Source organism: Eptatretus burgeri, chromosome 4, assembly GCF_056783735.1.
Source record: "Eptatretus burgeri isolate ZD-2024b chromosome 4, Ebu_testis_v1, whole genome shotgun sequence".
Classification (NCBI taxonomy): Eukaryota; Metazoa; Chordata; class Myxini; order Myxiniformes; family Myxinidae; genus Eptatretus; species Eptatretus burgeri.
The window spans coordinates 54561914-54586913 of NC_140964.1; the positions used below are offsets into that span (position 1 = coordinate 54561914).

Here is a 25000-nt window from a genome sequence, read left to right on the forward strand (position 1 = left end):
TTTACGCACATGTACTCCGTCTTACTCTTACTGACTATCATTCCCCTTCTCTCCAGTGCGTGCCTCCACCTCTCAAGGCTCGCCTCAGCCTACTCCCTACTCTCCCTACAGATCATGATGTCATCCAAGAACATCAAAGTCCATGGAGACTCCAGTCTGATCTTGTCCGTCAACCTGTCCATCACCATTGCAAACAGGAAAAGGCTCAGAGTCGATCCTTGGTGCAATCCCACTTTTATCTTATACCGGTCCATCATTCCTACCGCACACCTCACCGCTGTCTCACTGTCCTCATACATATCCTACACCATCCTCACATACTTCTCTACCACTGCCGACTTCCTCAAACAATACCACAACTCCTCTCTTGGCACCCTATCATTATCTTTCTCTAAATCCACAAACACACAATGTCACTCCTTCTGGCCTTCCCTGTACTTCTCCATCAACATTCTCAAAGCAAACCTCGCATCAGTGGTGCTCTTTCCTGGCATAAACCCATATTGCTGCTCATAAATAATCACCTCTCCTCTCAACCTTGCTTCCACTATTTCCCACAACTTCATAGTGTGGTTGAACAACTTTATCCGTCTGTAACTATCACAGCTCTGCACATCACCCTTGTTCTTGAAAATCGGAACCAGTCCACTTTATCTCCACTCCTCTGGCATCCTCTCACTTTCCAAGATTTTATTGAACAATCTGGTTAAAAACCCCACTGCCATCTCTCCCAAACACTTCCATGCCTCCACTGGTATATCAGCTGGGCCAACCACCTTTCCACTTTTCATCCTCTTCATAGCCGTCCTCACTTCATCCTTACTGATCCACCCCACTTCCTGAATCACTATCTCCACCTCTTCCAACCTACTCTCTCTCATTTTCTTCATTCATCAGCTCCTAAAAGTACTCCATCCACCTTCTCAACACACTCTACTCGCATGTCAGCACATTCCCATTCGTGTCCTTTATCACCCTAACCTGGAGCACATCCTTCCCAGCTCGGTCACTCTGTCTTGCCAATCAGTACAAATCCTTTTCCCCTTCTTTTGTTTCCAACTTCTCATACAGCTCGTCATATGCCTTTTCCTTGGCCTTTGCCACCTCTCTCTTTGCCTTGTGTCGCCACTCCTTGTACTCCTGCCTACTTTGTTCATCTCTCTGGCTATCCCACTTCTTTTTCGCCAACCCCTTCTTCCTTATACTTTCCTGTACTTCCTCATTCCACCACCAAGTCTCCTTATCTTCCTTCCTCTGTCCAGATGTCAAACCAAGTACCTTCCTAGCTATCTCCCTCACCACTTCTGCTATAGTTGCCCAATCATCGCACCCCTCTTTACCACCATATAACACCTGTCTCACCTCCTCCCTAAATTCCAACAAACAGTCTTCCTCCTTCAGCTTCCACCATCTGGTCCTTGGTTGAGCCATCACTCTCTTCCTAAACCTCACCTCCAAAATCATCCAACAGACCACCAATCGATGCTGTCGAGCTGCACTCTCCCCTGCCATCACCTTACAGTCTCTAATCTCTTTCAGGTTGCATCTCCTGCTTAAGATGTAATCCACCTGTGTGCACTTTCCGCCACTCTTGTACGTCACCCTGTGTTCCTCCTTCTTCTTGAAATGCGTATTTTCCACTGCCATTTCCATTCTTTTTGCAAAATCTACCACCATTTGCCCTTCCACATTCGTCTCGTTGAGACCGTACCTACTCATCACCTCCTCATCCTCTTTATTCCCTTCCCCAACATGCGCATTGAAATCTGCTCCAATCACCACTCTTTCATCCTTGGATACACTCTCCACCACTTCATCTAACTCACTCCAGAAATCTTCTTTATACTCCATCTCACACCCCATATGTGGGGCATATGCACTGATGACATTCATCATCACCCCTTCAATTTCCAACTTCACACTCATCACTCGGTCAGACACTCTCCTCACCTCCAACACCCTCTTGACATAATCTTCCTTCAGGATTACCCCGACACCATTTCTCCTCCCATCCACACCATGATGGAACAGTTTGAAACCACCTCCAATGCTCCTCGCCTTACTCCCCATCCACTTGGTCTCTTGAACACACAGTATGTCTTCCTTTCTTCTCTCCATCATATCAGCCAACTCTCACCCTTTGCCAGTCATAGTCCCAACATTCAGAGTTCCAACTCTCACCTCCACACTTCTACACTTCCCCCTCCCCCACTGCCTCTGGACCCGCCTTCCCCGTCTCCTTCTCCTCCTTCGCCCAGAAGTAGCACAATTTCCACCGGTACCCTGCTGACCAACGGTACCGGTGGCGGGCGTTGGTAACCCGGGCACTCGACGATCCGGTATGGAAATCCGTTTTATTGTCCATATAATGATTTGGCATAGGCTTTTACGCCGGATGCCCTTCCTGACGCAACCCTGGTCACCTCATACGACACACAGGGATATGGTACACCTATGCAATTATGTAGTCACTAGAATGCAATTATGTAGTGACCACCCATGTCGCCTACCGGCTTGTTGGGTGTTAGCTACAGTACCCTTATTTTCACTTTTTCCATCTGTCTGTATGTTTGTATGTGTGTATGTGTGTATGCTTGTTTTGATTGTTTGATTGTTTGTTTGTATGTTTGTATGTAATGGACAGCTCTGGACGCCAGAGGAGTCAACCAATTTTGATGAAACTTGATAGGTAGATGCACACCAGGACCTAGTTCTATGCTTTTGAGCACAGTTGCTCTGTACACCACCATTGCCTAGCAACGGGACTTTGAAATTGTTGAAAAATCCTAAAAAATTAAATTTTTCGAAAATCAAAAATCGTCTTCATGGCTTTTATACGCACTATAATCAACCTCTTTGTCAAAAAGTTTCAGCCCGATCCATCAAAAACTGTATTACTAGGATGCAATTATGTCGCGACCACCCATGTCGCCTACCGGCTTGTTGGGTGGTTTCTCGAGTACCCTTATTTTCACATTTTCCGTCTGTCTGTATGAATGTTTGTGTGTTTGTTTGAAATGGACAGCTCTGGAGGCCAGAGGAATCAACTAATTTTGATGAAACTTGACAGGTAGTTTCAGAGCAGGATCTAGTTCTATGCTTTTGAGCACCGTTGCTATGGACGCCACCGTTGCCGAGCAACGGGACTTTGAAATACAGTCATCCCCCGTTTATCGTGGGGGTTACGTTCCAAACCCCCCCCCCCCCACGAGAAGTGAAAATCCGTGATGAATGGATGCCTCCCAAAAAATCGACTTGTCTGGTCTGGTCGCCTTGGCAGTGATCTGGTTTGAGGTGCCGGAGATCGACTCGTCAAGTCTGGTCGCCTTGGCAGTGATCGGGTTCGAGGTGCCAGAGATCGACTTGTCTGGTCTAATCGGCTTGGCAGTGATCGGGTTTGAGGTGCTGGAGATCGACTCGTCTGGTCTGGTCGGTATGGCAGTGATCGGGTTCTCGGTGCCGGAGATCGACTTGTCTGGTCTGGTCGGTTTGGCAGTGCTCGTCCAACCGCGGCAAACCTTTTCCTTCCGGAAGCATATCTAGCACCTTCACCTTCTCCTGGAGCGTCAGGACCTTCCTCTGGCGCTTCGGTTCCTTGCCAGAAGCTTTAGAAAGTGCAGGGCATTTGGGCGGCATCGTAGGGCTTGGAGAAAAAAATGTAGAAAATCTTCGAAGTTCACAAGCGAAACTTTGTCTCTTGCGTTGTGTGACTGGTCGAGCGCCACGCGTTATAATTTATCGCTTAAATAATTTATATTTTATATATTATTACCGCGATATACCGGGGGAATCCGCAGAAAAAATTAGTTTGGTTCCAAGGGAAAACCCGCGATGAACCGGGGGCGCGATAAGTGAACTGCGATATAGCGGGGGATTACTGTATTTGAGAAATCCTAAAAAAATTAATTTTTCGAAAATCAAAAATCGGCTTCCAGGCTTTTATGTGCACAATAATCAGCCTCTTTGTCATACATTTTCAACCCGATCTGTCAAAAACTGCATGACTTGCATGCAATTATGTCGCGACCACCCATGTCGAATTCCGGCTTGTTGGGTGGTCGCGAGAGTACACTTATTTTCACTTTTTCCGTCTGTCTGTATGTATGTTTCTTTTTATGTTTGTTTGTTTGTATGTTTGTATGTAATGTACAGCTCTGGAGGCCAGAGTAGTTAAACAATTTTGATGAAACTTGACAGGGAGGTTCATACCAGGATCTGGTTATATGCTTTTGAGCACCGTTGATATGGACGCCACCGTTTCCCAGCAACGGGACTTTGAATTTTTTGAAAAATCCTAAAAAAATTGTTTTGTCCAAAATCAAAAATCGGCTTCAAGGCTTTTATGCGCACTATAATCACCCTCTTTGTCAAAAAATTTCAGCCCTATCCGTCAAAACTGCATGACGAGGATGCAATTATGTAGCAACCACCCATGTTGCCGACTGGCTTGTTGGGTGGGCGCGAGAGTACTCCTATTTTCACTTTTTCCGTCTATCTGTATGTATGTTTGGATGTATGTTTGTTTGTTATCTTGCCAAAATGAAGTTTTTGCAAGATATGTTAGTCAGCTTGTATGTTTTTTTTATTATTATTATTTTTTTTGTTTGTCTGTAATCACGTATAAAAAATTCTGCAGAGCACAGTTATCATTGGAAATTTTTGTAACTTCGCATATCAGAGGCCTATAGAGGTCCCTTTCAATGCACAAAATTTTGAAGGTCAAGGTCAAAGGTCAAGGTCACTTTGTTGCAAATCAGGGGAGTCGACGAAACCCTTATTTTTTGAGTAATTTTGATCGGATCGTCTTCAAACTTCATGGGAATATAGTTCATGGTCTGGCGCTCAGGTGATTAATTTTTGGTACCGATTGGCCTTGACCTTCATATGTTTTTTTGTTTGTTTGTTTTTTTTGGTCTCTAATCACGTATAAATCACTCTGCAGAGCACAGTTATAATTCGAAATTTTTGTAACTTCGCATATCAGAGGGCTATAGAGGACCCTATTAGCGCATAAAATTTTCAAGGTCAAGGTCAAAGGTCAAGGTCACTTTGTCGCAAATCAGGGGAGTCGACAAAACCCTTATTTTTTTAGTAATTTTGATCGGATCGTCTTCAAACTTCATGGGAATATAGTTCAATGTCTGGCGCTCAGCTGATTAATTTTTGGTGGCGATTGGCCTTGACCTTCATGGTTAGCGCCTGAGGTCAAACATATTTGACCCCAAGGTCAAATTTTCAAGTTTTAGGAACCATATCGTGTAGTACCTCAAATTGAACACCTCGATGAGTGCTTTCTAGATATGTCAAGCTTGAGACATTATGACGTCATTTGGTGACGTTATGAGGCAAAAGCATATTTTTCATGGTTACTCTGTAGAACGATTCTCATCGGAATCTCTCGTAGGCAGATATTCCTCAAGGAGTTGCTCCTGGTGGATAGCAGCTCTGTTCACCTCAGTGTGACCTTAAAGAAGTCACACGTGGTCACCTTTTTGCAAGATACGGGTAACCCTGTGGGTGACATTGTTTTTATTTATTTGTTTGTATGTCTGTTTGAAATGGACAGCTCTGGAGGCCAGAGGAGTCAACCAATTTTGATGAAACGTGACAGGTAGGTTCATACCAGGATCTAGTTTTATGCCTTTGAGCACCGTTGCTATGGACGCCACCGTTGCCTATCAACGGTACTTTGAAATTTTTGAAAAATCCTTAAAAAATAGTTTTGTCGAAAATCAAAAATCAGCTTCCAGGCTTTTATGCGCACTATTATCAACCTCTTTGTCAAAAATGTTCAGCCCGATCTGTCAAAAACTGTATGACAAGTATGCAATTATGTCACGACCACCCATGTCGCCTCCCGGCTTTCTGTATGTCTGTATGTAATGGACAGCTCTGGAGGCCAGAGGAGTCAACCGATTTTGATGAAACTTGACAGGAAGCTTCACACCAGGATCTAGTTCTATGATTTTTGAGCATCGTTGATATGGACACCACCGTTGCCTAGCAACAGGACTTTGAAAATTTTGAAAAATCCCAAAAAATTAATTTTTTCGAAAATCAAAAATCGGCTTCAAGGCCTTTATGCGCACTATAATCACCCTCTTTGTCAAAGGTTTTCAGCCCAATTCGTCAAAAACTGTATAATTAGTATGCAATTATGTAGCGACCACCCATTTCGCCTACCGACTTGTTGGGTGGTCACTAGAGTATCCTTATTTTCATTTTTTCGGTCTGTCTGTATGTATGTTTGTATGTATGTATGTATGTTTGTTTGTTTGTAATGGGCAGCTCTGGAGGCCAGAGGAGCAAACGCTTTTGATGAAACTTGACAGGTAGGTACATACCAGGATCTCGTTGTATGCCTTTGAGTACGGGTGATATGGACACCACCGTTGCCTTGCAACGGGACTTTGAAATTTTTGAAAAATCCCCAAAAATTTATTTTTCGAAAATCAAAAATCGGCTTGCAGGCTTTTATGCGCACTATAATCAACCTCTTTGACAAAAAATTTCAGCCCGAGCCTTCAAAAACTGTATGACTTGTATGCAATTATGTAGCGACCACCCATATCGCCTACCGGCTTGTTGGGTGGTCACTGGAGTACCCTTATTTTCACTTTTTCTCTCTGTCTGTATGTATGTATGTCTGTATGTAATGGACAGCTCTGGAGGCCAGAGGAGTCAACCGATTTTGATGAAACTTGAGAGGTAGGTTCATACCAGGATCTAGTTTTATGCTTTTAGGCACCGATGCTTTGGACACCACCGTTGCCGAGCAAAGGGACTTTGCAAAGGGAGGGAAAATCCGAAAAAAAAATTTTTTCGAAAATCAAAAATCGACTTCCAGTCTTTTATGCGCAATACAATCAACCTCTTTGTCAAAAACTTTCAACCCGATCCATCAAAAACTGTTGACGAGTATGCAATTCTGTCACGACCAACCATGTCGCCTCCCGGCTTTCTGGATGTTTGTATGTAATGGAAAGCTCTGGAGGCCAGAGGAGTCAACCAATTTTGATGAAACTTGACAGGTCGGTTCAGACCTGGATCTCGTTGCATGCTTTTGAGCACCGTTGCTATGGATGCCACCGTTGCCTTGCAACGGGACTTTGAAATTTTTGAAAAATCCGAAAAAAATTTTTTTCGAAAATCAAAAATCGACTTCCAGTCTTTAATGCGCACTATAATCAACCTCTTTGTCAAAAATGTTCAGCCCGATTTGCAAAAACGGTTTGACTATTATGCAATTATGTAGGGACCACCCTTCTCGCCTCACGGCTTGTTGGGTGGTCGCTGGAGTACCGTTATTTTCACTTTTTCCGTCTGTCTGTTTGTTTGTATGTAATGGACAGCTCTGGAGGCCAGAGGAGTCAACCGATTTTGATGAAACTTGACAGGTAGGTTCAGGCCAGGATCTACTTCTCTGCTTTTGAGCACCGTTGCTATGGACACCACCGTTGCCTTGCAACGAGACTTTGAAATTTTTGAATAATCCCCAAAAAAATATTTTTTCGAAAGTTAAAAATCGGCTTTTCGGCTTTAATGCGCTTTGTAATCAACCTCTTTGTCAAAGATTTTCAGCCCGATCCGTCAAAAACTGTCTCGTATGCAATTATGTAGTGACCACACATGTCACCTCCCGACTTGTTGGGTGGTCACTGGAGTACCTTATTTTCATTTTTTCCGTCTGTATGTATGTATGTATGTTTGTTTCTTTTTTATGTTTGTATGTTTGTACGTAATGAACAGCTCTGGAGGCCAGAGGAGTCAAATGATTTTGATGAAACTTGACAGGTAGGTTCATACCAGGATCTGGTTTTATGCGTTTGAGCACCGTTGCTATGGACGCCACCATTGCCTAGCAATGGGACTCTGAAATTTTGGAAAAATCCCAAAAATATTTTTTTTCGAAAATCAAAAATCGGCTTCTTGGCTTTTATGCACACTGTAATCAACCTCTTGTCAAAGATTTTCAGCCCGATCCGTCAAAAACTGTATGTCTCGTATGTAATTATGTAGCAACCACCCATGTCGCCTACAGACTTGTTGGGTGGTCACTTGAGTACCCTTATTTTCACTTTTTCCGTCTGTCTGTATGTATGTTTGTATGTATGTTTGTTTGTATGTATGTTTGTTTGTTTCTACGTTTGTATGTTTGTATATAATGGAAAGCTCTGGAGGCCAGAGGACTCAATCAATTTTGATGAAACTTGACAGGTGGGTTCAGACCTGGATCTCGTTGTATGCTTTTGAGCACCATTGCTTTGGACACCACCGTTGCCTTGCAACGGGACTTTGAAATTTTTGAATAATCCCCAAAAAAATATTTTTTCGAAAGTCAAAAATCGGCTTTTCGGCTTTTATGCGCTTTGTAATCAACCTCTTTGTCAAAGATTTTCAGCCCGATCCGTCAAACACTATGTCTCGTATGCAATTATGTAGCGACCACCCATGTCGCCTACCTACATGTTGGGCGGTCACTGGAGTACCCTTATTTTCACTTTTTCTGTCTGTCTGTATGTATGTCTGTCTGTATGCAATGGACAGCTCTGGAGGCCCGAGGAGTCAACCGATTTTGATGAAACTTACAGGTAGGTTCATACCTAGATCTCGTATGCTTTTGAGCACCGTTGCTATGGACGCCACCGTTGCCTTGCAACGGGACTTTGAAATTTTTGAAAAATTCTTAAAAAAGTTATTTTTTCAAAAGTCAAAAAGGGGCTTCCACTCTTTTATGCGCACAATAATCAACCTCTTTGTCAAAGATTTTCAGCCCGATCCGTCAAAAACTGTATGACTCGTATGCAATTATGTGGCAACCACCCATGTCGCCTGCCTGCTTGTTTGTATGTTTGCATGTCATGGACAACTCTGGAGGCCAGAGGACTCACCCAATTTTGATGAAACCTTACAGGTAGGTACATATGAGGATCTCGTTGTTCGCTTTTGAGCAACGTTACTATGGACACGACCGTTGCAGAGCAACAGGACTTTGACTTTTTTGAAAAATCCTAAAAAAATTATTTTTTCGAAAGTCAAAAATCGGCTTCTTGGCTTTTATGCGCACGATAATCAACCTCTTTGTCAAAGATTTTCAGCCCGATCTGTCAAAAAATGTATGACTTGTATGCAATTATGTAGCGACTACCCATGTCGCCTACCGACTTGTTGGGCAGTCACTGGAGTACCCTTATTTTCACTTTTTATGTATGTTTGTATGTATGTTTGTTTGTATGTTTGTATGTAATGAAAAGCTCTGGAGGCCAGAGGAGTCAACCAATTTTGATGAAACTTGACAGGTAGGTTCAGACCAGGATCTACTTGTATGCTTTTGAGCACCGTTGATATGGACACCACCGTTGCACAGCAACGAGACTGAATTTTTTGATAAATCCTAAAAAAATTGTTTTTTTCTAATTGTCCACCAACTAATTCTGGCAGAAGTGACATTCAGTTTAACATTGATCTGAAGGACGACGATGCAACATCCTGCCTGCAAAACACCAGGATGATTTAAAGTTGCTAGTTTGCCCATTAAGTCCAAACGTCTACTTACATTATATTCATTCCTCCAATTCCTGGAAATCTAAAATTATTGTTATCTCTGTTTCATTAATTTGTGAGTTTGTTTGGTATTTGTGATACCTGTAAAGACAGTACAAAATGAAACACAAGAAAACCTGATAAATGCTGCTGCTCACTTTATTACTCGCACTCACAAAAGAGACAATTTCTTGATTACAACTCATGTGTCATGCAAGATGTACGAACGCACTTGGGCAGTTGGGAATGCGGGCGTGAGCCTCGGCAAAAATGCTACAGTTATAACTATATATATATGAGAGTTGTACTCTCATCTACTGCAGTTGTCTGCAGAGAATTACTACAGGAAAGGAATTTTTGCTTGGTGGATATATTCAAAAATTACTTTTACAATTAAGAAATCTCATGTCATACCCTCTCCCTGCACACAATCTTTTCTACAACTGTTAACCCTGCTGAACGAACCCAGATCCTACTTGCAGGTTATTGGGTTTCCTCTCCTCCTTTATCTCGTTTTTTCCTGTTTTCTCATTCCCTTGATTGTTGTGTCCAACTGTGATTTTCCTTTGGAAACAAATCGACAAAATTTTGATGTGGATACCAGGGAATAGCAACAGAAAACTATGGCATTGGGAAATATAATATTTGTTTTCTTGTAACGTTTGTTGCTCAATGGAGTTGTGGGAGAGAGGGAACTTTTGAGTAATATTTATTGGTATCAGGCATTTTGTGCGAAATTGCCATTGGAGGTTGTCTTCAGATTGATGACTAAATGTTTAAAATCTTTCGAAGATTAGCAAACATGCTGCACAAAGTTGGAAGAGGAAATTTATAAACCAAAAGAAAAGTTTTTTGCTGATTTTGTTTAAACTTATTTTATCATGAACTTTTCTTTACTCAATTTCATGCTGTTATAAAATCAAGTTAATATGGTACATATGAGGTGTGAACTTAATCTCAAATGTTTTATCAAAGAAAACTAAAAACCATTTTGTTGCCCTTGTTGCTCATAAAATCTTGTTACTCATAAATCACAAGTTTTGGATTTGCTGGATCCATACCAACAGCGGCAGAGGTAACTTTGCAAAAGTTTTCAAATATCTTGGTTATTCTATGACATGGAGATAATACTTTTTTCTATCTTGGATTTCTTGCTATGATCATTCCACATGTTTAAGTTTGGGTTGAGAAAGGTTTCACTTTTACATCATTGCAAGACCTCTTCGTAACGTTCCAAGTTACCTTGGAGTTCAAAGTAGCTGCCCCCTGTCCCCTACCCCTCGTTTGTCTGGCAGGGAAGAGTACGTGGACGGCTTGGCTATTTCCCTGCAAGTTTTGTGATGCGTGTGCAGCCTGGTAAACGAGTTTTTCGTCTCAGCAATTCGTTTGTGGGCAGCAAAGAGATGGGGCAGATATCACTCAAACAGGACCAGGTGCGACAAATGACATCACACTCAAAAGGTTCTGTTAAACTTGAGGCTCCACCTGTCAGATTTGGACAGGGGATCTTTGGTGACTGTTATCTATCTATAATTCCAGCAATCTCTGTGTGTGTGTATGTGTGTGTCTGTCTGTCTGTCTGTCTGTCTGTCTGTTGGATTCGCTATATATGCTAGATTTCCCTTATTGTCGGGTTTTCCGTGTGTGTGTGTGTGTGTGTGTGTGCGTGCGTGTGCGTGTGCGTGTGTGCGTGTGTGTGTGTGTGCGTGTTTGCGCACGTGCGCGCGTGCGCGTGTGCGTGCGTGCGTGCGTGCGTGCGCGCGTGCGCAAGCAACGCGAGGCTCCACAGCACGAACCAGCGAACCAATTTCGATGAAACTTTGCCAACATGTGGAATATATACTGGGAATGTGCACGTTTGAATTTTGTTGCCGAGCAACCACCCGTTGCTGTGCAGTGGCCGAAAAACCGCGTACAGTATTTTCAATACTTGTCCTTCAGTTTTGAATGTAGAGAAATGAGACTTCGGAATTAAACACTTCGAGATATTTAGAAAATTTTATTTCAGCTGATTTTTGATTGAGGTTTTATTTTTCAGATGGTAGTCCTTCAAAAATTGGGTGTCTATTTGCCGTCATTTTTATGAGGGGCTTAGGAAAGTGGGCGGAGCTTAGGGAAAGTAGATGTGGTTGATGAAAAGTGGGAGTGGTGTAGGAAAGTGGGAGTGGCATAGGAAAGTGGGCGTGGCTTGTGGAAAGTGGGTGTGGCTTATGAAAAATATTGTGTGGCTCAGGAGGTGTGGTCAAACAAGAGCATTGAGAGAAGTTTATTGGGTTGTGTGTGTGTGTGTGTGTGTGTGTGTGTGTGTGTGTGTGTGTGTGTGTGTGTGTGTGTGTGTGTGTGTGTGTGTGTGTGTGTGTGTCTGCAACGCGAGGCTCCACAGCACAAACAAGCAAACCGATTATTTTTCAAATGGTAGTCCTTCAAAAATAGGGTGTCTATTTACCGTCATTTTTTATGGGGAGTCCCAGTTGGCAAAATACGCAATAGGAAAAATTTTGCCAGGCAGAGGAACAATTGTATGTGAACCAATACGTCTTGGCAATGAATCTTCGTCGGTGGATCAGTCAGAATGAAAAGCATAGTATCCAGCGCTTCGATCCTAGCGAATCCCTCGTCGCCTACCGGCTTGTCTGTCTGTCTGTATGCGACCGCCGTTTCTCGACGACCGCCAGTCCGATCTGATGGAAACTTGCCAGGAATATTGCTGGGGACCCGCGGATGTGCCTTTTCGAGGTTTGATGTCAATCGGACGAGCGGTTCCCAAGTTACGGCCATTTATCTGTCGACCAATGACAAGACACGGTGCTATGACATTACGAATGACGTCACAATTAATGTTAATTTATTTATTTTTCCACGATTGACGTCACAATTCTTCTTCTTCATTTGGTATGGCGTCACAATCGACTCTGGGGACCTGAGTATGTGCCTTTTCAAGGTTTTATATTAATCGGACAAGCGGTGCCAAAGTTATGGCCATTTATATACCAAACCAATGACAGGTCACGGTTGCTATGACATCACGAATGACGTAACAATTAATGTTTATCTATTTATTTGTTTTTTTGTGAATACATTTGTGAGTACATTTACAGAGAGAGGGGTGAGAGAGGAGGGGGGAAAGAGGAGGGGAGAGAGGAGGGTGAGAGAGGGGGTGAGAGAGGGGAGGGAGAGAGAGGGTGAGAGAGAGGGCATCACAATTCAAGAGAGGGGAGAGAGGAGGGGGCAAGAGAAGGGGGTGAGAGTGGGGCGAGAGAGATGGGCGAGAGAGGGGGTGAGAGTGGGGGTGAGAGAGAGGGGGGCGTCACAATTCGAGAGAGGAGGGGCGAGAGAGGGGAGGTGAGAGTGGGGACGAGAGAGAGGAGCGAGAGAGGAGGGGGAGAGAGGAGGGACAAGACTATGGGGGAGCGAGAGAGAGGGGGCGTCACAATTCTACTTCTTCGTTTGATATGACTTCACAATTGACGCTGGGGACCTGAGTATGTTTCCCAGGTGTTTCCCAAGTTATGGCCATTTATGATACGGTTGGTCCGATCTAATTGAAAAACGCCCCAATCCAGTCGTCGTTTATGAGAGCGAAGGAACGAAGCTGCACATACTGGCACGCCTCACCCACGAGAAGGGTACTGGCACGAGAGAGGGGGAGAGAGGAGGGGGCGAGAGAGGGGAGGGGGTGAGAGGTGGGGTGAAAAAATGCCCCAATTCAGTCGTCGTTTACGCACCTACGGGCACGCACCTATGGGCCCGCACTTGTGTAAAGAAATTAACATTGCGTTAAATCCAGTTATACTGCATGAAAGCATTTCAAGTTTTTTTTTACAAAATAATGTCTTACTGTTTGCCCCACAATTTTTGTTGAAAAAAAAATCCACACACCTGAATGGTTGCTGTTGGTTACCCTTTGTATCCGAAGAAGGCCCACTCGCATCAAACGCGTGAACCATTTGGTTACTTTGTTTACAGTGCAGAAGCTGCTGCCCAGACAGCAACCACACTCCATTGTGGTGTCAAGGAACCCCCACAAATATCAGATCCCTTGGGACGTTTAATTCAGGCAGTAATTTGTAATTTGTTCAGGGACCTGTGGATAACTTGTCTACCCTTCACGAAGGACACCATGGGGGCTTTAACATCCACCAACTAATGCCAACAGATGTGGCACCCAGTTTAACGTTCATCCAAGGGACTCTCTCTCTCTCTCACTCTCTAGAAAATCCTCTTCATCTATTTGCTGATGACTCCACCTTCTGCAAAACATCCTTTCTTCTTCAGATAGGCCAGGCTGCAGCCTCTTCCATCTCTTCAGACCTTGACAAAATCATAAGATGGTCAAACACTTGGAATATATCTTTCAATCCTGACAAATCCCACACACTGACTCTCTTTCTCTCCCTGAAAGTGTTGTCTGGCATATCCCCCATATACTTTATTTACAACTCTCTTGAGGAAATTCAGTCACTCAAACGATTGGGTCTCACTATCAGCAATGATCTATCTTGGGAAGACCACATCTCAAAGTTGGCTTCCAAAGCCAGCTGCTGACTGGGTGTCCTCCATCATGCCAATTCCTTCCCTGGCACACCTGAACTGTTATCCAACTCCAAGGACTTCATCCACATCTTGATAGAATACTGCTGTCCCCTCTGGGCTGGTGCCCCTGCCATATACGTTATTCAGCTTGATGCGCTGTAGAAACCAAAGCCTTCAAGATCATTGGAATCTTTCACAATGAATCTGAGCCTATGGGCCAATCACTTTGCCATCTCAAACAGGTCCATAGTCTCTTTGTCTTCTTTAGAGCCCCCTTTCAGGTCTTGCACCCTCTGCTTTTTCCATGCTTTGTCCCTCCCGCCCCACAGGCTTCTGCAGGGCGCATGAGGTCCACCATCAACCTCCTTTTGGTGAAACTCCCAAAACCAAGAATGACTGCTCACTTCCACTAATTGATTTCTCTTTTTTCCCATCTGTTGAATCAACTTCCACATTCTCTTCAATCTCATTCCTCCCACCAGGTCTTCAAGACAGCTCTTCACCACCTTCTCAGATTATCCCCAATCCAAAACCATGATATTTTTATCCTCTTTAACCCCCCATTCCACCCCACACCAAGATTTAAGTTTTTTTCTTCCTGAGAGTTTCCTTCTGTATCCATATTGTCCACTCCATGCATCCTTTCCTGCCCCCCATTTCTCCCCACACCCATTGTTTGTCCAAATCTCCCTCTTCCTGAGAATTTCCTTCTGTATCCATCTTGTCCACTCCATGCATCCTTTCCTGCCACCCCCCCCACGCCCCAATTTCTCCCCACACCCATTGTTTGTCCAAATCTCCCTCTTCCTGAGAGTTTCCTTCTGTATCCATCTTGTCCACTCCATGCATCCTTTCCTGCCACCCCACCCCCCCCAATTTCTCCCCACACCCATTGTTTGTCCAAATCTCCCTCTATCTTGTCCTTAAACTCCACTGCTGTTGTTTGTCCCCCTCTCTCTCTCTCTCCTGTTCCTTTTGTCCTGATAAGGCTTGATCTGTTCAGTGTACTAGCTATTCCACTCGCCTTAACTACTAACTATATAGCCTTAATTACACACATAAAAAAATAATTGGAATAAAAAAATAACAGTCGGCTTTCACTGCTGAAATGTAATATTTCTGTCTTTTTGCACTTCTTTCCTCTCCAACCACTTGAGAATGGAAACGTGCCATTTTGTAGATGAATTGGTGAAGCAAACTTTCATCTACATTCCAATGTGGACATACAAATGTTTGGCCGGGCCAGCTGGGAAGTGGAAAAATTGGGCGAATCTAACATCCTCTGTTGAGCTACTGACCCATTAATAATTTGGGACATGGAATATTGAAATTCCCACTCCCCAGTGGTGAACCAACCTGTGAGGAGTTTCAGATTATTTATTTAAATGCAGACTTTATGGTGCCTCAGAGGTGAAGGCAATTTAAACCCCTCAGTCTTCTGCACACCGGTTCTTCATAAATGAACGAATAAATAACAAGATGGTATTCATAGAATACTTACCCTGCGCAGTCAACGGTTTTGGAGATGAAGAGGTGCAATGATTTTCAGTTTTTCCAAGATGGCGCCTGTATCACATGACCTATGACATCATAATTATCATTAAAAAGATTCTACAGGAGGAGCCGCTCATATTCTGAAAATTTTGTGTCCATGAGACTAACAGTTGCAGTGAAATTATTTTTTTTTTATCCTGATCAGATCAAGCGGTGTACTTGTCAAATTATGACATCATAATGAACGCACTGATGACATCATCATCGACATATCTTATTCCCCATTGGGAGTACTTCACAATGAGCCAGCCATGTTTCAATTATTTCCATTGATCAGTTTGGGAGATAGAGGTGTAATGTTTTTCCAACATGGCGTCCGTACCACGTGACCTATGATGTCATAATTATGGATAAAAAATTATACAAGCGGAGGCACTCCAATGGTAAAAATTTGTGTCAATCGGGCCAATGGTTGCCGAGAAAATGAATTTTTAAAATGCAGATATGCACGCACGCCACCGAATGCCGAATCCTGCTTTTCGCTTTGCGAGCGCAGGGTAATTATCAGTATATGTGGAAAAATGATGTACCCAGACCAGGAATTAAACACAGGTTTTTTTTGGTGAACAACAACAGTGCTTTGCCATCTGAGCTTTCTGGCCAACTCACCAGATTAGCATTGAATATAATTGAATAAATAATTATTCCGACTAAATAATAGTGAAGTCGGAAATAATCATTCATCATAAATCTTCTGGCCACTGCTGAAAGGCACCTTTGGGTGATCTGAGGTGTGAACGAGTGGGCGGCTTCTCAGGCTTGGACTTGTGTCACCGAGGCACTGGAGCGTTGCATGTTGGAGCAATGGGGTTGATAATATAAGACTTGTCTCAGGGGCATAGAAAGAGGCTCGATGACTGTATGAAGTAAAAATCATGTCCAGGTCATTGCTGTGCAGGTGAACAATGTGACTGATTGATTTTTATGTTCTGTTGAACTAACTGGCATTACCTCTGATTGAGAGCATTTTTAAAAAGACATCATAAAGCACAAAGAGAACTCTCGGGTAGCTGATTGAGCATTGCACTGGTTACCTGAGGGAGTTGCAAACAGGAAAATTGGGGCACTGTTGGTGTGTGGGTCGCTGCGAGAAAAATTCATCACAGAGCTTCAGCTTCACTCGAGTATTGTCCTGCATTGTATTGGTGCTCTCTTGGATCACTGGTGGTCTTGCCTGTAGAAGGTGGTGGACTGGCTGGTTTATGCCTGACTGTCATTGGGTATTTGGCTAAGGTGATCCTTGTGCTTACACTTTACTTAGGCTGCATGTGTATTGTGTTTATGGGTTGGTGCACTGCTGAGAATCACGAATAGATTCATAATATGACGACAGATTTTCTAACTCTGCACACATTGTCAATGTCATTTGGGGGCACCCAAGAAGCCTGAATCCATTCTTTTATTTCTACCTTGTAAGTTCGATTTTAACCTTTCGTGTGTGTTCGTGAATGATTATATGTAGAATTTAGAATTGCGCTGCAGGGAAACATTTACATTGTAGATTCCTGAATTATTCAATCCATGTCTGTGGAATGGTGCCTTGTTGTGCAGTTCGAATGCAAATTAACTTCGTATCATACTTTGACAGTTTTTGAGGGGCATTCAAAATGTTTTCGGAACATGTGTTTCGCTGAGACTGAGCCATGGTTTCTTTTTTCCTAATTACTCATATAAACTTGCAGTAATGCTTGTTACATGTCATTGGTGTCATTAATTGGACTGTTTTTATAGGGGATAATCTCGAAGATTTATACATCACATAATTATAAATCTTACTTAATTTGAGCATGAAGGAGTTTTAAATTTTCTATGCAATGGAGGACAGCCCATCAATGGACAAATCCCTGAATGCACAGTGGCTGGGTATAATGAAGGTGTTCCCTCTTATTCTTGTCATACTTTAACCATGGATGTAAATCACTTGAAGATGACCCCTGGTGAAGATAGCCAGCAGATGTGACTGACCTACAAACCGTGGCCCTTGTTGGGTCAATAAACACTGAGAGTTGCCCTGTTGACATCGGAAAATTATGCACAGATCTTGAAATTAGCCATTTATGTGGGCTCAGCAAGATGGGTCACCCTTAACAACATTGCTCAGAGATGGCTGGTATCATATGCTTCTAAACCATTCAATGCAGATCCAGGCGATTTTATCACACATTTGGTAACAGATGACGAAGTGTGGCTTCACCACTGTGATCCTGAAACCAAATTGGAATCCATGCAATGAAAACATAATACCTTGACATCACCCAATAAATTTTACACCCAGCCCTCAGCAGGCAAGAATATGGTCTGTTTTTCAAGATGCCAAGGGAGCCTTGCTGATTAACTATAAGCCTCACACAATGACAACTAGAACGGCACTTGGTGGAGCACACACCTCTGCCAGGCTGAACAGTTTACATTTTGTATCATACTCACAGGTCAGGATTTTGGAGTACCCAACCTCTGGGTGGATGGAGATAACGCATTATTGGCTGAAAAAAAGTAGTCTGGACATTGAAAGAAGACTGTATAGATGTTTTTGTGGGATACGTCCAAAGGGGCCTAAAGGGTTTAAAGTCTAAGGGGTATAAAGGTCTAATGGGCCTACAGGTGGAAGGTGTCTGAAGGGGTGTGAAGGTCTAAAGGGTATTTTCCAATAGTAGTTAGGCTTTAAAGGGGTCTAATGGGTCGAAAGGTCAAAGGATGTAATTGTCTTCAGGAGTCTAAGCAGTCTAAATGGTCTGAAAATGCCCAACGTATTTAAAGGGGTATAAAATTGTCTAAAAGGTTTAAGGCAATGTTTCCCAAAGTTTTTTGGTGATGACCCTGAATCCAATCTTGTCCTGGCTTGGCAATCCTAAATGCTGGTACGTACAGTGTTTATGACCATTCATTTTGATACGTTGTGTTTATTCATATATTTTATTGAATTAATTACTAACACATAATAAATTTCAAAGAATTTTTAATTGGACTAAATGAAAAACAAAGTTACATGAAGATGATACTTTATAACACAATCAAAGATTTTCTCAGTGACAGCCATGATGCAGCTTCATTTTGTGGGGAAGCTCCTCAAAGTTTGGTTTTATATTGATGGACAGAACACAACGCAAGTCATGCTGAGGATCCACGCATCTCCTTGCTTTAGTCTTAATTGCAACAAGACCTGAAAATCCTTGTTCACAGAGATAAATTGTTGGAAAAGGGAGAAGAGCTATTTCAGCCTCTCAGGTCAAAATGGGATTATCCTGAAGTTGGGTCTAAAGTTTTGAATACAGAAAGTTTTCAAAGTGTTGCTTCTGCACTTGATTTTCCTGGAGTTCGATAAGTTCCTCTTGAAATCCTGCCATATCTTCTCCAACTTCACTGACGTTCACATTGAACACATCCCTGATCCAATTATACTTCTTGAGATTGACGTTTTCTGGAAAATATCTGTTCATTTCTTCCTGAAGGTTATTCAGATGATCTTTCAAAATACTTTTGATGTCAACAAGGGATATATCTGACATATCTTCCAGCACAGCACTCAGTTCTGGAAAAATAGCCGTTTTCTCTTAACCCAGTTTTTCTCTCCAAAGAGCAAGTTTTTTTCTTGAACGAGGCAATTTTTTCACCGATGTCCACCATGGTATGATTTCGACCCTGCATGTCTGAATTCAGCTCATTCAGGTGCCTGAAGATGTCACACAAATAAGCAAGCTTTGCCAACCAAGCAGAATCTTTAAAGCAGTGTTTCTTCTCAAGGAATTTTTTTTAAATTTCTATCTTTCGTTCAATAATTATTGTGAGAATCTTGCCTCAAGAGAGCCAACGAACATCAGTGTAGAACAGCAAGACCTGGTGTTGTGATCCCATCTCTTCACACTTGCTATGGAAAATACATGAGTTGAAAGCCCTGGCCTTGATGAAATTCACAATTTGGATAGCAGCATTGAGAACTACATGAAGGTCCGGTTGCAATCGTTGAGAGGCGCGTTTTTCCCAATGTAAGAAACAGTGAATTATTATAACATCAGAGATTTCTGCTTTAACATGAGCAACAAAACCCCCACGACTTCCCATCATAGATGGAATTTCAAGAGGAATTTATATAACCAAGAGGAACCAAGAAAATCAGGTGCAGAAAATCAGTGCACCCAGCCAAACAATTCAACCAGTGTTGATCATGTTTCTTGAAAAAGTTGTTAATCATATGAAAGATGTCTTCTCCAGTGGTGGTACTTGACAGGGCATTGCAAAAAAGAAATTATTCCAGAATGTCGTCTTCTCCTCTGTACTTTACAAAAACCATGAGTTGAGGGTCACCTGCAATATCCACCGATTCATCCATCTGAAACGAAAATTTTCCTACTTTTTTCAGTGCCACAATCAGTTGATTGAAAATATTATCTGAAACGAGATCAATTCGACGTTTGATGCAATTGTCAGAAAGTACTACCGATTCAATATTCTTGGCAACATCTGCTCCGCAAACCATTTTCACCATTGCCACTGCTGCTAGCTTCACCAGCTCTTCTCAAATGTTGTGAGGCTTTTTGCATCTTGCAATATACCACGCCATTTCAAAGGACCCCAAGGAAGCTTTCGCCAGAGAAAAGGCTGAACTCAATGGAGCATTAATCCAACTTCATTTTACTTGCTCTTCTTTGTCCTTCCAGTAACTCAATGGCTTTTCGACAAACTTTGGATGAACTGAATGCAAATGACGTTTCAATTTGTTTTCCTTTATAGATTTGGTGGCGAGGACTTGCAGACACTGAACACACTGAGGTCAGATATTCCCAGATTGTTCTCTCATCTCGGTGAAGCCATATTTCAAAAAGTCAGGCTTGTACTGCAATTGTGTTTTGCATTGGGCCATTTTTCCAGTTAAAGGGCAGACCTGGAATGAAAAGAGTTATAAATGTATTAGAACATTTTTATGAATAAAACAAATATTATAAAACACATGCAGAAAAAATATTATAAAAACTTGAACATGACTCAGAATACAAAATAAATTTCGGCAGAGAAGCTAATAAAATTTTTTAATTTAAATTAAAAAATCTAACAGGAATCCTTCATATTGTACCAGTGACGTCATCCATTTTTAACACTGTAAAATTTCTTTTTTGAGACCGTCCCGCGACCCTTAGAAACACCCTCGTAACCCTTATTTTGGTCATGACTGGGTTTGGGAACCACTTTTGCACGATTCAAGTTTCTTGTGTAAATTTGTTGTTTTGCTTAGTACAAGCTAAAATATACATTATTTGATGAAAAACACATATGCTGCATTATAATAGTGATTTAGAACAAAAACCGGGTTGAGATCAATCTAATATGTTAAGAACATTTGTTTTAGGCAAATACTACTGTTTTTGCCTAGATAAGGTTTCTTGGATAAAATGCTTTGTTTTGCTCAGAACAAGCGAAAATGCACACTATTTGATGAAAAACATACGTTTCTGCATTGGAATAGTATTTAGAGAAAAGAACGGTGTCAGAACAACCCAATATGTTGTTAAAAAACGCTTGTTTTAAGCAAATAAGACAATTTTTACATGAATTAGGGTTCTTGTGTGAAATATTTTGTTTTCTTTAGAACAAGCTGAGATACACACCATTTGATGAAAAACACGTGATTCTGCATTAGAGGAGTGATTTAGAACAAACAACACAGTGAGGAAAGCTAATGTGTTGTTAAAATTGTTCTTTCAGGCAAATAAGACCGTTTTTGCACGATTTAGGTTTCTTCTGCAAAATATGTTGTTTTGCTTAGTCTAAGCTAAAATACACACTATTTGATGAAAAACACGAATTTCTGCATTACATTAGTGAATTAGAACATGAAAAGAGGGTGAGAACAAGCTATTTTTTTTTCTTCTTAAGAACGCTTGTTTTAGGAAAATACGACTGTCTTTGCATGGATAAGGTTTCTTGGGTAAAATGTGTTGCTTGGCTCAGAACAAGCTAAAATACACACCATTTCATGAAAAACATATCAATCTGCATTAGAATAGTGAGTTGGAATAAAAAAACGGAGTCGCAATCACTTAATGTGTTGTGAAAAACGCTTGTTTTAAGCAAGCAAGACCATTTTTACATGAATTAGGTTTCTTACGTGAAATATTTTGTTTGCATAGAAAAAGCTAAGATATACACTATTTGATGAAAAACACGCGTTTCTGCAATAGAGTAGTGATTACGAATAAAAAAAAATGGATCAGAACAAGCTAATGTTGTCTTAAGGACGCTTCTTTTCGGCAAATACGACTGTTTTTGCATGGGTAAGGTTTCTTGGGTGAAATGTGTTGTTTTGCTCATAACAAGCTAAATTACACATCAATTCATGAAAAACATGTATTTCTGCATTGCAGTAGTGATTTGAAAAAAAGAAAACGGGATCAGAACAAGCTAATGTGTTGTTAACATCACTTGTTTTTGGCAAATAAGACCATTTTTGCACGAATAATGTTTCTTGTGTAAAATGTGTTATTTTGCTCAGAACAAGCTAAAACACACACTCTTTCTTGAAAAACATGCGTTTCTACATTACAATAGTGATTTAGAACAAAAAAGGAGCTAGAACAAGTTAGTGTGTTGCATCGTGCAAATTCGACCGTTTTTGCATGAATAAGTTTTCTTGTCTGAAATGTTTTCTCTTACTTAATGCAATCTAAAATACACATTATTTAATGAAAAACATGTGTTTCTGCATAAGAATCGTATTTGGAACAAAAACAGGGTTAGCAGAACCCTTCGCGTTGTGAAAAACGCTTGCTTCAGGCAAATCAGACAGTTTTTGCATGAATTCGGCTTCTTGTGTGAAATATTTTGTTTTGCTTATAACAAGCTAAAATACGCACTATTTGATGAAAAGCATGTATTTCTGCATTATAATAGTGATTTAGAACAAAAGGAGGTTGAGGTCAAGCTATTTTTTCTTTGGAATGCTTGTTTTAGGAAAATATGACTATTTTTGCGTTGGTATGGTTTCTTCGGTAAATGTGTTGTTTTGCTCAAAGCAAGTTAAAATACACACCATTTGATGAAAAACACGTGTTTCTTCATTACAATAGTGATTTCGAACAAAAAAACGGGTCAGAACAAGCTCGTGTATTGTTAAAAATTCTTGTCAGGCAAATTCTGCTGTTTTTGCATGAATGAGTTTTCTTGTGTGAATTGTTTTCTTTTGCTTAGAAATAGCAAAAAAAACACACTATTTGATGAAAAACACATGTTGCAATAGTAATATTCCAGTACAGCTGCAAAATAATAAAGTGGCCACAATCAGAAATCAATAAACTGGATATCAAAACAAGGAAACTCTTCACCATCCACAAAACGTTTTACAAAAACCAACACATCCTGAGAATGTACCTGTCGAAACAAGGAGGTAGTGGCCTGATGGAGATCAACCAAGTGCACAGAATGACAACTGTAGAATTGGCTGAATATGTGAAAGGTGCAACAGACTAACATCCGAATTGTAAACAAACACAAAAACAGCAAACCAGGTATCTCTAACCTTCCTTACAATTTTTTTTCCAAAGTCATTTGGAAATGGAAGATGTCATGCAAGAAACTGAAACAACAATGAATACAGCCAAAACAATTGCAAAAAAGACAAAAGAACAATATAAGACAAAATACCAACAGATACATAATGACACTAGAAGAATGAAAAAACAGCAGGCGAATATACATATAAAAAAAAGAATTGGACAGATTGGGAATATACAAAGAAGGCTCTTTGGAATGGCTAAGAGATCAGCTCAACTGGGATGGAGAATGAATCATAAATGCCCAAGACCAAGGACACTAAACCAATGGATTTAAGAAAATGGCAGGACTGAATCAATCGGACAATTGAAGATTCTGCAAGGTAGAAACAGAAAGTACGAGCTACCTCCTATCAGGATGTAAAAAAAACAACACAAAACAAAAAAACTCATGTCAGAGCAGCTGTACATCCAAAGGCACAACAAGGTATGTGGAATAATCCACTGACACATCTGCAAAAGTCTCAATATCCCAGTTCCAGAAAACTCATGGAAACATGAACCAAAAGCAATCACTGAAAAAGAGGAAGTAACGCTCACATATGACCTAATGATCCCATCGCGTATAAACATAGAAAACAAAGCATTGCAACCAGATATAGTACTGAGGTACAAAAAAGAAAAGAAGGCAGAGCTCATTGAGATGTCAGTACCCAGCGATTTTGGCCGAAACAACGCAGAAATCAATAAAATGACCAATTTACCAAGATTCCAAAAATGAGGTGAAAAGATCCTGGAAGCTGACGGGAATTGTAACAGTGATAATTGGAGTGATGAGAAATATAAAAAAAAGAACTATGCAGACAACTAAAGAAAAACATCACTGAGAATATTACCACAAGCAAACTGTAGTTGGATGCTGTCTTGGGCTCAGCGACGATCCTCAAAAGAGCCTTCAGAACAAAACTTTGAGAAAAGAAAACTTCACGAATTGGTCCATGAGTCATGATCCCTTACTGAGCCAGAGGTGGAAACTGAGACCTGGGAAGATTATATTCCACCTTCTGAATCCCACATATGGAGATGACAACCAACGACACACTGACATATTTTTTTTTGTAGATTACCATGATCTCAAGCTGGGGGGATTAGTATGTGAATATCATAACTTGCAGAACAAGGATATTTGGAGAATTCAGTGTACATTCACATCAAGTACAAGCACAATAATAGACATTGGACAAACTAACACCATACATGAGATTTGAACCTCAGATCCAATCATGAGATTTGTGCTTATGTGAACATCACACAGATAGTATATGATACAAAAAACACAAAGCACACTCAATAAAATCGTCTCCACCCCCCATTTGACTTGGATCATAATTCCCTTTTCCTTGTTTTAATCCACAGATTTGTGTTGAGAGAGGAGCGGAGGTTCAAGGATTTATGAATGTACTGAGTGGTCGCAAGATGGGTCTGGTGCCTGAAGACCATCTGGTGGAGATATGACTGAACCTTCAGGACCCACTAGTTGGCACCATAGCCTTGATGTTCAACGACTACATGGTCCTGGCCTGTTCGCAGTCAGGCAGAAGCTTTTATTCCACTCAATATTCCCCAGTTCTGTTAATGTTGATTGAAACATCCCCGATGTTTGCACAAGAGCAGGATCATTGAAATGTTTTCACAGTTTAGCCATGATCGTCCACACGTCTACATTTATAAAATTCAAATTTTTATTAATAAGCATAAGAAAATCTATTGTGATGAACTGGAATATTCCAAAAATTGTAAGGTGACATCATCATACTATAATTAAAGCAGTGTCTATTTGTTTTTGCATTTGTTTATTTGATTTCTATGCATCCCTGAACTGCTCTGCG

At 41.3% G+C, this 25000-nt stretch overlaps 1 protein-coding gene across 5 annotated transcripts in view; it reads left to right on the forward strand.

The window, feature by feature from the left end:
• The window catches only part of LOC147028083 (SH3 and cysteine-rich domain-containing protein-like), a 133791-nt gene extending 108840 nt beyond the window's left edge, over positions 1-24951 (forward strand). For 2 of the 5 annotated variants that reach the window (XM_085878114.1, XM_085878115.1), the window contains 3 exons: positions 10839-10976; positions 20359-20397; positions 24528-24951. In XM_085878114.1, coding sequence (XP_085734240.1) covers positions 10839-10976; positions 20359-20397; positions 24528-24626 — 276 coding nt within the window. In that variant the 3' untranslated portion in view covers positions 24627-24951. Of the gene's footprint in view, positions 1-10838; positions 11005-20358; positions 20398-24527 lie in introns of all 5 variants that reach the window. The other 3 variants (XM_085878117.1, XM_085878116.1, XM_085878118.1) reach the window with 3 other exon arrangements.
• The last annotated feature ends 49 nt before the right edge of the window (positions 24952-25000 follow it).